We start from the raw sequence: 12,282 nt of genomic DNA, 5'->3' as shown, positions 1-12,282 counted from the left end.
ATACTATAAGGACAAAAGTATTGGGTATTGGGACACCCCCTTCTAATGAACAGGTTTGACTACTTTAGTAATTTCCATGAGTACAAATCTTAATGTTTAAGCATATAATGCTATTCTAGGGAATTGTGTGCTTCTAATTTTATAGCAACAGTTTGGACAGGACCATTTTCTATTCAGTCATGACAATGCCTCTGTGTAAGGCAAGGTTCAAAAAGAAATGATCGATTCAGTCAGTGTGGAAGAACTTGACTGGTCTGCAGAAAGCCAAGTCCTAATCCCAGCTGAACACCTCTGGTGTGACTTTAAATCCAGACCTTGAGCCAAAAACTCATCACCAAACACCTGTGCTTGGTGAGTCTATCATTCATGTCATTCTCTCAATCGATGCTTTTAAACTACTTTCACTTACATAGAAGTCTGAAGACCAGCCATATCTCAGTTTTCAGCCATTTTCCCCTCACTCCCACATCTATCTATCACGCTCCCTCTGCTCCCACGTCTCACAGGGCAGACGACGTAGTGATGGACAAATTAACCGGCGCCCATGTGACATTCTCACTCCTGAGGGGTGAGTAATGCTGTCAGGGGCCTGGAAAGCTCAGAAACAAAACAAACACATCATCATCAACCGAATTTAGATTTACAGAGAATCTCTTCCTCTTAAATATCTCCCTTGCAGCTTCAAAACTGTTAAGTGGAAAGATGTACGTGTTGGTGACATTCTCCAGGTTCATAAGGACCAGATCATACCTGTGAGTGTGTGTATCTGTGTTTCTAACCCAGCAGCCAAAAATGTATTTGGACACACAAGTCACACTTAAATATGAATTTCATTGCATTAGATACCAATACCAAACTTTCTGATCTCATTTTGGTCTCAAAGTGACTTTTAGTGGATCTATGAAGTTATCTCCCCACTTAAGATCAACTGCAAACAAGTTTAGCTAATGCTAACAACCCTAAAGTTTGTTCTGTTGTTTATCCCAGGCAGATTTGCTCCTCCTTTGCAGCACTGAGCCACACAGCCTTTGCTACGTAGAAACAGCAGACATCGATGGGTAAGAGCATCTCCTTCTGGACACACAGCAGAGCTGACTGACTAGCATTCCCACTGCAGATATGAAAGCTGGTCACATTTACATGTTCGGTTATACTAAAAATAACAAAATACTTTATTGTTAGGAAACCAGTTACAATTTGAAACTTTAAATTTATAGACATTTTCAGAAAGAAATTTACCTGTCAAGAGTGTGTTGACAGTCTGTGTAGTTAGATGAGGTGGCTTCGACAGTTACAGATTTGAAAAACAAAAAGGCGGGAATAAAGAACCTTAAACTATTTCAACAACAACAACAAAAAGGATTCTTCAGGCTCATATGGTTCTAAATAGAACTGTTAATGTGTAATCTATGTGTAGAGAAACTTCTTTAAATACACCAAATATACCATGTTGTGGAAGATTAGCTCCAGTGCTAATGTAGCATGTTTGCATTGTTCTTACACTCTATTATTCTGCTGTTTGCAGAGAAACCAACTTGAAGTTTCGCCAGGCTCTGAGTGTAACTCATACTGAGTTGAATGGCGATTCAGTTAAGCAAAACCTGGCAGCCTTTGATGGTTTGTATGGACTCGCAAACATTGGAGTCATTCATTTGTAGTGACCAGAAGATAAGCTTTCTATTCATTTCTTTGACTCTTTCTCTCTCTCCTTTTTTTTTTTACCTTAGGTATTGTGTGGTGCGAAGAACCAAACGGTAATTTGCATTCCTTCAAAGGTGAGTTACATTGGAAAGGAGAGCGCCACCTTCTGGACACAGACCACCTGCTCCTTCGAGGGACTGTGCTGCGAAACACGGACATAGTTTATGGATTAGCCATATACACAGGTAAATAAAATCTGTGCTATTTGTAGCCTAAACACTACCAGTCCTGTGCAGACCTATTGTTTCAAATGGCCTTGTTTAACAGATGAAAAATTAAATGTTTTTCTTTGACCATAACAGGCTCAGATAGTAAAATTCTGCAAAACTGTGGAAAACTGAAACTGAAGAAAACTCAAGTGGAAATACTACTAAACAAAACTGTGTTGGTGGTAAGAGAGAGAACGAAACTGTATAACTTTGCATCAACTATTATCTTAAAATTAAAACTATTAACATGAATGGCCTGAATAGTAGCTTTTTTAAGTTCATTGACTGTGCAATCACTCGTTGACCTTCTTAGCTGTATATAACAATTCAAATCATATGCAAATATCATATATAATTAGTTAGAGTGATCTTACTACATTTGATTAATTGTAGTAGTAAGAAATACTTTTAAATTTTTTTACTCATTAAAAGCTCATTTTAATGATCAAAAATATAACTGTGAAGACCTCCATTCCTTTTTTTATTTAGGCTAATTTTTTAGCTTGTTAGTTTTTTTATTTGTGTATATTTGTATTATACATTTATTTTATTTATATTTTAAAAATCTATTTATACTATTTATTTTTATTTTTTTATGTTCATAAGGACCAGATCATACCTGTGAGTGTGTGTATCTGTGTTTCTAACCCAGCAGCCAAAAATGTATTTGGACACACAAGTCACACTTAAATATGAATTTCATTGCATTAGATACCAATACCAAACTTTCTGATCTCATTTTGGTCTCAAAGTGACTTTTAGTGGATCTATGAAGTTATCTCCCCACTTAAGATCAACTGCAAACAAGTTTAGCTAATGCTAACAACCCTAAAGTTTGTTCTGTTGTTTATCCCAGGCAGATTTGCTCCTCCTTTGCAGCACTGAGCCTTGCTACGTATGCTACGTAGAAACAGCAGACATCGATGGGTAAGAGCATCTCCTTCTGGACACACAGCAGACTAGCATTCCTAGCATTCCCACTGCAGATATGAAAGCTGGTCACATTTACATGTTCGGTTATACTAAAAATAACAAAATACTTTATTGTTAGGAAACCAGTTACAATTTGAAACTTTAAATTTATAGACATTTTCAGAAAGAAATTTACCTGTCAAGAGTGTGTTGACAGTCTGTGTAGTTAGATGAGGTGGCTTCGACAGTTACAGATTTGAAAAACAAAAAGGCGGGAATAAAGAACCTTAAACTATTTCAACAACAACAACAAAAAGGATTCTTCAGGCTCATATGGTTCTAAATAGAACTGTTAATGTGTAATCTATGTGTAGAGAAACTTCTTTAAATACACCAAATATACCATGTTGTGGAAGATTAGCTCCAGTGCTAATGTAGCATGTTTGCATTGTTCTTACACTCTATTATTCTGCTGTTTGCAGAGAAACCAACTTGAAGTTTCGCCAGGCTCTGAGTGTAACTCAGAGTGAGTTGAATGGCGATTCAGTTAAGCAAAACCTGGCAGCCTTTGATGGTTTGTATGGACTCGCAAACATTGGAGTCATTCATTTGTAGTGACCAGAAGATAAGCTTTCTATTCATTTCTTTGACTCTTTCTCTCTCTCTTTTTTTTTTTTACCTTAGGTATTGTGTGGTGCGAAGAACCAAACGGTAATTTGCATTCCTTCAAAGGTGAGTTACATTGGAAAGGAGAGCGCCACCTTCTGGACACAGACCACCTGCTCCTTCGAGGGACTGTGCTGCGAAACACGGACATAGTTTATGGATTAGCCATATACACAGGTAAATAAAATCTGTGCTATTTGTAGCCTAAACACTACCAGTCCTGTGCAGACCTATTGTTTCAAATGGCCTTGTTTAACAGATGAAAAATTAAATGTTTTTCTTTGACCATAACAGGCTCAGATAGTAAAATTCTGCAAAACTGTGGAAAACTGAAACTGAAGAAAACTCAAGTGGAAATACTACTAAACAAAACTGTGTTGGTGGTAAGAGAGAGAACGAAACTGTATAACTTTGCATCAACTATTATCTTAAAATTAAAACTATTAACATGAATGGCCTGAATAGTAGCTTTTTTAAGTTCATTGACTGTGCAATCACTCGTTGACCTTCTTAGCTGTATATAACAATTCAAATCATATGCAAATATCATATATAATTAGTTAGAGTGATCTTACTACATTTGATTAATTGTAGTAGTAAGAAATACTTTTAAATTTTTTTACTCATTAAAAGCTCATTTTAATGATCAAAAATATAACTGTGAAGACCTCCATTCCTTTTTTTATTTAGGCTAATTTTTTAGCTTGTTAGTTTTTTTATTTGTGTATATTTGTATTATACATTTATTTTATTTATATTTTAAAAATCTATTTATACTATTTATTTTTATTTTTTTATATATTTTTATTTTTAGATTTGTGTTTTTATTTTTTTAGTTTAATTTTTAATTTTTTTAAGTTTTCTTTATGTATTAACACACTTGTCTGTATGAATGTTTCTTATGAATCTGTCTGAAAATGTTCCCCATCTAACTCAGTTTTTATCATGTTTCAGATTCTGCTGTTCATGCTAACAACAGCTCTTCTCCTGGCTGTGGGCGCTGGGCTTTTTGAGCACAGGGTTTCCCCTCAGTACGACGTTGTCACGGTCTTGCAGCGTGATTCGTCTCCTGCCTACCTGGGATTCCTCTCCTTCTGGGGCTACATCATTTTGCTTAGTCCTTCTATGCCCATGTCTCTTTATATAACGTAACACCAGCTCTCCATATTCTGATTATGCCTTTTTTAACATTTAGTTTGTTATCTTTTAATATTTCGCTCACTGTTTCATTGTCTCGCACCAGATTTGAAGTGATCCACATGGTGCACTGTCTCCTGATTGGCTGGGATGTTGAGATGTACTGGGAGGACAATAACAGCCCCGCTCAGGCCCGTACAACCACCCTGAATGAGGAATTGGGTCAGGTGGGCCACCTGCTCAGCGACAAGACCGGCACTCTAACACAAAACCGCCTGCTTTTTCGTCAGTGCTTCATCGCCGGACACATTTATGGTCTGTTAATTTCTTTGACGCTCTTTTCAGCCTTCTGTACTTTATAATGTCACTAATGATGAGTGTATGTTTATTCAGGTGATATGTCAAAGGAACTAAAGGTAAGAAGTAATACATTCATTTATTACTGTTCTAATGTACAGACCTAGTCAAAGTTGATACATTTCATTTTTTGATTTCAACAAGCCGCTAGACTTAAGCTGGAACCGGTTTTCCTGTGGTGGACTGAAGTTTTCCGACCAGCGGTTGGTTGACAAGCTGTGTGAACGGAGCAGCCCTGAGTGCCAAGAGTTCCTCACAGCTCTGGCCCTTTGCCACACTGTCATGAGCGAGTGGAGGGATGGTTAGTAGAAATTATATTTATTCAGTTCTGGCATTATTGTAATTGTTAGGACATAAGGAAGGGGAATGATGAAAATACAGCTGCAAAATGCAATTACAGGGCCATAAATTATAGCATTTATAACTTTTGACCAGCAGGGGGCCCCAAAGTTGTTGTTTTTTTGGACCCTCATTTGGACATTGGTCCCAATGTAAAAGCCTCACACATTCACAGCTTCATTTAAAAAATTGTTTAAAAGTTTATAGCGCAGGTTAAATGTTGTCAACAAAAACCTACACTACGGTTCAAAGGTTTTGGGTCAGGACAGGTGTTTTTGAAAGAAGTTTCTAATGCTCACCAAGGCTGCATTTATTAAAGGAAAAATACAGTAAAAGCAGTAATATTGTGAAATGTTATTACAGTTTAAAATAACTGTTTTCTATTTAAAAAAATGTTAAAATGTAATTTATTCCTGTGATGCAAAGCTGAATTTTCAGCATCATTCCTCCAGTCTTCAGTGTCACATGATCCTTCAGAAATCATTCTAATATGCCGATTTAGTGCTCAAGAAACCTCAAACTTCAACTTCAGACCTCAAAACAGCAGTGTAAACGCAACTTTTAAGCTCTTGGTAGCGCTAGAAGGCTTGAAAGGCTTTAAGAATTTTAATAAAATGGTCATAGTGAAGTTAGATCTTCCTTTTTGACACAAGCCAGAAGAAAAATAAGAAGAAAAGTTAAAAAAGAAGTGCCTACAAATTTTTGATGGTTTACCACGAAAGAATGGATGCCAAATGGAATACCGCACCATAAAATGGAGACCAGGCAAAATCATAGGAATGTGTATTTTACTTTTTTTTTTTTAAATACAGGTTTGCCTCATTACCAGGCTGCCTCTCCGGATGAGGAAGCTCTGGTGTGTGCAGCGCGGGAGCTCGGCTGGGTGTTTCTCTCCCGTACACGAGAAACCCTCACCATCAGTGAGATGGGCCTCACGCGAAACTATCAGCTCCTGGCCCTCCTGGACTTCACCAGCAAGAGGAGACGCATGTCAGTACTGGGTGAGTTTCATCAACTGCTCCTAAAGAGATAGTTCACCCAAAAATGAAAATTCTGTCATCATTTACTCATGCCGTTCCAAACTTGTTAGACGACTTTTCTTCTGTGAAACACAAAAGATGATATATTAAAGAATGTTTTTGTCTATATAATGACTGGACCCAACTGACTTCGACTGTATTGGCAAAAAAACATCACTCTTACCTTTTGGGTTTGTTCTTTTCAAATTTCTAAAATATCGTGACGTTGAAGCCCAAGGCTTCAGTTCTGCCGTGAACACTTAAAGAGTTTGCGTACAGCCAAACACATAGGCTTTCAAAGTTTATTAGTGCAAAAAGGCGCATGTGTGAATTGAGTGAAGTCAAGCTGTATGAATGTACAGTATGAATGTACTATGCTGATGATGAAATTCATGCTGTGCAAGGTACATAAGATATGTGTAAAAACCATATTAACAATGGGTTAATGTATGGGTTTGTGTAGTGCGGGACCCTAGAGGACAGTTGAAGCTGTACTGTAAAGGTGCAGATATTGTTGTTCTGGAAAGGCTTCAAACGGACCGGCCACTTCAGGAGAGCACCGAGAGAGCTCTAGAGGTGAGGCGACTTTAAAGGTCCATCCATTGTTATAATCATTCTGAAATGCCAAAGTCCGTCATCCATATGATTTGGTTTAGAACGGTCTCACAAAATTACTTTCCCAAACATCATCTGCCTTCGAATGCAAGATAGCATGGCAGAGTTTGCTATTGCATTTCATCTGCACACTAAGGCGCAAGTCATTTATTATGTAGGAAAAAGAGCCACAGGCTTCCTTGTTGCAGCAACTTTAATTTGTATTATTAATAATTAGCACCAGGAAGTGGCAATTTTGTTCTCTTGAACACAATGGATGGAAACCATGCTTTATTCACAAATGTTTTATGCAATATTCACATTTTCTGCATAAGATAAATTCACAACATTGGATGGAAAATGAATAGTTATTGACAGCTAATCAGAATCTATTCAACTTTAAAGAGCTTGAGAGCATTTAAAGGGATCGTGAACTGGCTTCATTATTTTGTACTGTTCTCTGAGGTCCCCTTATAATTTTATAAAGATTTTTACATCAAAAAACATATTTTTCTGTCCTGTTTAACTCCCCCATTTGAACCCTCTGTTTGAATAGACATGGTGGATCGTAGACTCGGAAGTAAACGCCCACTGCTATGATTGGCTAACACTTGTGTATGTTTGACAGCCTACATTCTTCATAGATGGACACTGTTGTGATTTAGATCAAAAACGTTTAAATACTCAAACGATCTGTAAGAAAAGACAAAGCAATAGTGATCACAAAACAGTTACTCACTTGTGTTGAGACATTACGGTCGGATCCAATATAGTTGGCACAGCATCGTCTTTGTTTCAATCTTTTTGAAAATCCCGCGTCGAATTGTGCCTTGTTTGTAAACGAATCTGCGTTAAAATGAAGTGAACAAAGGACCAAGTTCTTACTTACGCGGTCTGGATCTTCATTAAAAATAAAGTTCATCCACTCTTTCCTAAGGTTGGGATCAGAAGGAAGACAATTCAACGACTGTTTTTCCACAACTTGGCACTGCAGAGCATCGTCTTGTCTTCAGAGCCATCTTTATTGTTTGGTTGGTTTCTGCATAGACCTGTGCTTTCGCCTCTCGTTATTTACACTACATGTGTGAATCGGTGGGCGGGGCTAAACAGGCAGTGATGTATAAGCAGGTGTTGATCTTCTGCGGAGGCGGTGTTTATCCACACTAATACATTATAGTCGTACATTCCACAAGCTGTCATTTTGGCAGATTGGCTTCAATATAAGCTGTTTTTAGACTAACGAGAAAGTTTCGAGTTCTGAAACTTACAGGATGTTTTTATAGTACAATGACCTCTTATATGTCAAAATATCAAGGGAATTTTGGTTTCTCAGTTCATGACCCCTTTAAAGTAGCAGATGATATAACTGCACCATGCTTATCATGAATTAAACAACGTTGTTGTGTGTGGGTGTGGATGCTAATATAATTATCTTCATAGTTATCGTTATTGGTGTGAAAGGAAAATGGTTGAGTATGAGTTTACGTATGAGGCATTTGTTGATGTCTTTGGATGTGTGTGCGGTTGGCAGCTGTTCGCTCAGAGCTGTCTGAGGACTCTGTGTGTGGCGGTGCGCTCAGTTCCTGAAGCCCTGTGGACAGAGTGGAGCCGCACCCTCAGTCAGGCGGCCACATCGACGGGTAACCAGGAGACCGCGCTCGAAGAGATATATGATCAAATGGAAAAAGACTTAACGGTACTCAAAGGGAGTTATTATGAAACACTAATTGTCTCTGGAGTCAACTTTAGGACGGTAGATTATCGAAAGCATGTAGCATTCTGTTATTAAACAATCCTGTTTGTGTAGCTGTTGGGCGTGACTGCCATTGAGGATCGTCTCCAGGAAGGTGTCCCCGAGACCATCGCCACCCTGAGGAGGGCGGGGTTGAAGGTGTGGGTGCTGACGGGAGACAAAACAGGTGCCATTTCAGCATATGTATAAGCTGGTTTCAAGAACCTAAAGCAGTAAATTAAAACAAATTTACGCTGTTTGCTACTTCTTCCCAACAGAAACGGCTGTGAATGTGGGATATGCCTGCAAACTTATGGATCCAGACACGACCCTAATTCAAGGGGAGGAGCTTAGGTCAGAAAATACAGGCATACACTCTAAAAAATGCTGGGTTAAAAAGGGACAACCCCGGCTATTGGGTTGTTTTGACCGAGCGTTTGGGTTCAAAACAACCCAACCGCTGGGTCAAAACAACCCAATAGCTGGGTTTGTCCCTTTTTAATCCAGCGCTGGGTTATATTTAACCCAGCATTTTTAAGAGTGTATCATTAACATTTCTACAATCGGAGATTATTCGAATCAGCTGTTACTGTGACAAGCACCCAATTTGCAAACTACCCATACTAAATAATGTAAAATTTAGTATTAATGTGCCCCACATCACAGTTTGTTGAAACAAAGAGTGAAAAATTTAAGGGGGTCTGAATACTTTCCGTACCCACTGTAATTAATTAAATGTATATTATTATTAATAATAATAATGATGTGATGATGATTATTAAATCATAATTATATTATGTAATAATTTAAATAAAATGAAATGTTTAATAATAATAATAATTATTATTATTATTATTATTAATATTATTACCCCTAAAATTGCAAAAGATTTTTAAAAGCATGAGACTGAAATGTGAATTTGTTGAATTCTGTGCTGATGACAATTTTATGACCACACATTTTCTAGATACTCAGACTGTGTCCGAAATCACATATTCTCTGAGCAGGTACTTCTTTTGAATAAGTAATTACTTGCAGCCGTTTTGTTTTATGAATACTGTGAATTCAGACATGCTACTCTTTTAGCACACCATTTATGGGATTTTGGATGCAGCCTCAAACTGTATGTACCTCCTGTCACCATTTGAAGCATACAGAAGTATGGTTGCAACTAGTTGGTCATTTTGCTTTGTTTCTATTATTATCACGTCACGCTAGATAGCCACACCCACAATGACATTTAATTGGTCCATGATCCTATCCATATAGCTGTCTGTTAAGCATCAAATGTGTTCTAATGGGTTGTGAATTTGTGAGAACAGAAAAAAATGTTTTCATTGCACCTCTTATACAAATACACATTCACATGTAATATAACTCAACATGACTGTTGTCAACATCTCCAGGCAGCTTCTAGAGTCTCCTTCTCCAGATGTTCATGTCATGTCTAAAGAGCCGGAGGTTTGGATCACAGACAGGAGAGCAGTGAAGGGCAAAGCAGCACTAGTAATTTCGGGTCCTGAACTGGTGAGCATATAAAGCCAAAGGTTCATGCTTTTAAATCTGAACATTTTAGATATACAGTACAATAATAGAAAGTAATACTTTTATTCAGGAAGGATGAATTCAGTTGATCAAAAGTGACAGTCAAGGCATTTATAATGTTTCAGAAGATTTCTATTTCTAATAAATGCTATTCTATTGAAAAAAAGGTATACGTTTCCACAAAAATGTTGAGCAGCACAACTGTTTTCAGCGTTGAGAATAATAGGAAATGTTTCTTGAGCAGCAAATCAGCATATTAGAATGATTTCTGAAGGATCATGTGACTCTGAAGACTGGAGTAATGATGCTGAAAATTCAGCTTTACAACACAGGAATAAATTACATTTTAAAATATATTACAATACAAACCAGTTATTTTAAATTGCGATCATTTTTCACAATATTAATGATGTATTAATATGTGTCCCTGTTTATTTTCTGACCATTACAGGCAGAATTGACCAGAATGCCAGAATGGGGGGCAAAGTTTGTTGCTCTGTCTGATCAGTGCCAGTCTGTATTGTGCTGTCGTGTCACACCGGCGCAAAAAGCAGAAGTGGTGGAGATGGTCAGGAAGCATTCGACTTCGATTACAATGGCGATAGGCGATGGTGCCAACGATGTCAACATGATCAAGAGTAAGAAATTTCCTGTTTGATCAAAACAGCAACTATCTAAATGTATTATTTGTTATTTCTCTAGCAAATTCTCACATTGCTAATCAACTAATCTCTCGTATATACACCAGCGGCACATATAGGCGTTGGTCTTTGCGGCATGGAGGGCAGTCAGGCGGTGCAGAATGCAGATTTCGCTCTGGCACAGTTCAGCTTCCTTCGCAGGCTGCTGTTGGTACACGGGCACTGGTCATACTACCGCATCTGCATCCTTCTGCGCTATTTCCTCTACAAAACCACTGCTTTTGCTCTGGTGCACGTTTGGTATAGTTTCTACAATGGCTTCAGCGCTCAGGTAGAGCAACTAGGTCACTTAATCCACTTTACACCCACCAACACTGCAAAAATATCTGTCATTACAGTCAAACAGTCAAAACAACATGCAGTATTGCTTATCTAAGAAATGACATGAGCAGCTTATTTTGGTGCATTTTTTCCCTCTTTTCCAGCCTATGTATGAGAGCTGGTTTATTAGCCTCTACACAACACTGTACACATCCCTGCCTATACAGTGCATGGGTTTTTTTGAACAGGTGCGCTAAATACAAACAGATCACAAGAAATCTAACATCTGATTGGTTCATCTGGAAGTCTTACTGTTTACATTAACTCCATGATAGGATGTGAGCGCCAAGAGTTGTCTGCGTTGGCCTGAGATCTACTCGATTGGACAGAAGCAGCAGCTTTTCAATCCTTTAGTTCTGGCCATCACGCTCCTCTACTCGATCTACACCTCCATCATCCTGTTTGTTACAGTTGAAGTCAGAATCTGCAGAATGTTAATTATTTTACCAAAATAAGAGGGATCATACAAAATGCATGTTATTTTTTATTTAGTACTGACTTGAATAATCACATAAAAAAACATTTACATATATTCCACAAGAGAACATAATAGCTGAATTTATAAAAATGACCCCGTTCAAAAGTTTACACTTGATTCTTAATACTGTGTTGTTACCTGGATGATCCACCGCTGTTTTTGTTTTGTTTTGTTTTGGTTGTTCATGAGTCCCTTGTTTGTCCTGAACAGCTAAACTGCCCACTGTTCCTCAGAAAACTCCTTCAGGTCCCACAGATTCTTTGGTTTTCCAGCATCTTTTGCATATTTGAACCCTTTCCAACAATGACTGTATGATTTTGAGATCCATCTTTTCACACTGAGGACAACTGAGGGACACATACGCAATGCTCACTGATGCTCCAGAAGGAAACACGATTCATTAAAGGCAGAGTAAGTGATTTCTGGTAGCCAATGTTGATATTTGAAATCACCAAAACAAACACGCCCCTACCCCAAAAGGGTCTTGCCCCTATTTTGATAGCTCCGCCCCACATATACGTACGCAACCCAGGCAACGATTAGTTCTGTGAAACAAAGCAAAACCAATATT

The 12,282-nt window shown here is 38.0% G+C and overlaps 1 protein-coding gene across 1 annotated transcript in view; it reads left to right on the top strand.

The window, feature by feature from the left end:
- Positions 1-12,282, top strand: part of atp8b3 (ATPase phospholipid transporting 8B3) — a 20,829-nt gene that overhangs the window by 7,197 nt on the left and 1,350 nt on the right. Inside the window, exons 8-27 of the mRNA XM_016540314.1 lie at positions 447-568; positions 680-752; positions 988-1,058; positions 1,526-1,617; positions 1,728-1,886; positions 2,004-2,092; positions 4,443-4,636; positions 4,732-4,940; positions 5,019-5,041; positions 5,127-5,283; positions 6,134-6,322; positions 6,804-6,916; positions 8,466-8,630; positions 8,742-8,853; positions 8,945-9,020; positions 10,073-10,193; positions 10,663-10,849; positions 10,960-11,183; positions 11,338-11,421; positions 11,509-11,633. Of these exons, the coding sequence (XP_016395800.1) occupies positions 447-568; positions 680-752; positions 988-1,058; positions 1,526-1,617; positions 1,728-1,886; positions 2,004-2,092; positions 4,443-4,636; positions 4,732-4,940; positions 5,019-5,041; positions 5,127-5,283; positions 6,134-6,322; positions 6,804-6,916; positions 8,466-8,630; positions 8,742-8,853; positions 8,945-9,020; positions 10,073-10,193; positions 10,663-10,849; positions 10,960-11,183; positions 11,338-11,421; positions 11,509-11,633 (2,585 nt within the window). The remainder of the gene's footprint in view (positions 1-446; positions 569-679; positions 753-987; positions 1,059-1,525; positions 1,618-1,727; positions 1,887-2,003; positions 2,093-4,442; positions 4,637-4,731; positions 4,941-5,018; positions 5,042-5,126; positions 5,284-6,133; positions 6,323-6,803; positions 6,917-8,465; positions 8,631-8,741; positions 8,854-8,944; positions 9,021-10,072; positions 10,194-10,662; positions 10,850-10,959; positions 11,184-11,337; positions 11,422-11,508; positions 11,634-12,282) is intronic.

The sequence above is a fragment of the Sinocyclocheilus rhinocerous genome, unplaced genomic scaffold (assembly GCF_001515625.1).
Source record: "Sinocyclocheilus rhinocerous isolate Xijiao unplaced genomic scaffold, SAMN03320098_v1.1 scaffold1149, whole genome shotgun sequence".
Classification (NCBI taxonomy): Eukaryota; Metazoa; Chordata; class Actinopteri; order Cypriniformes; family Cyprinidae; genus Sinocyclocheilus; species Sinocyclocheilus rhinocerous.
This window is presented reverse-complemented; position numbering and strand designations above follow the sequence as displayed.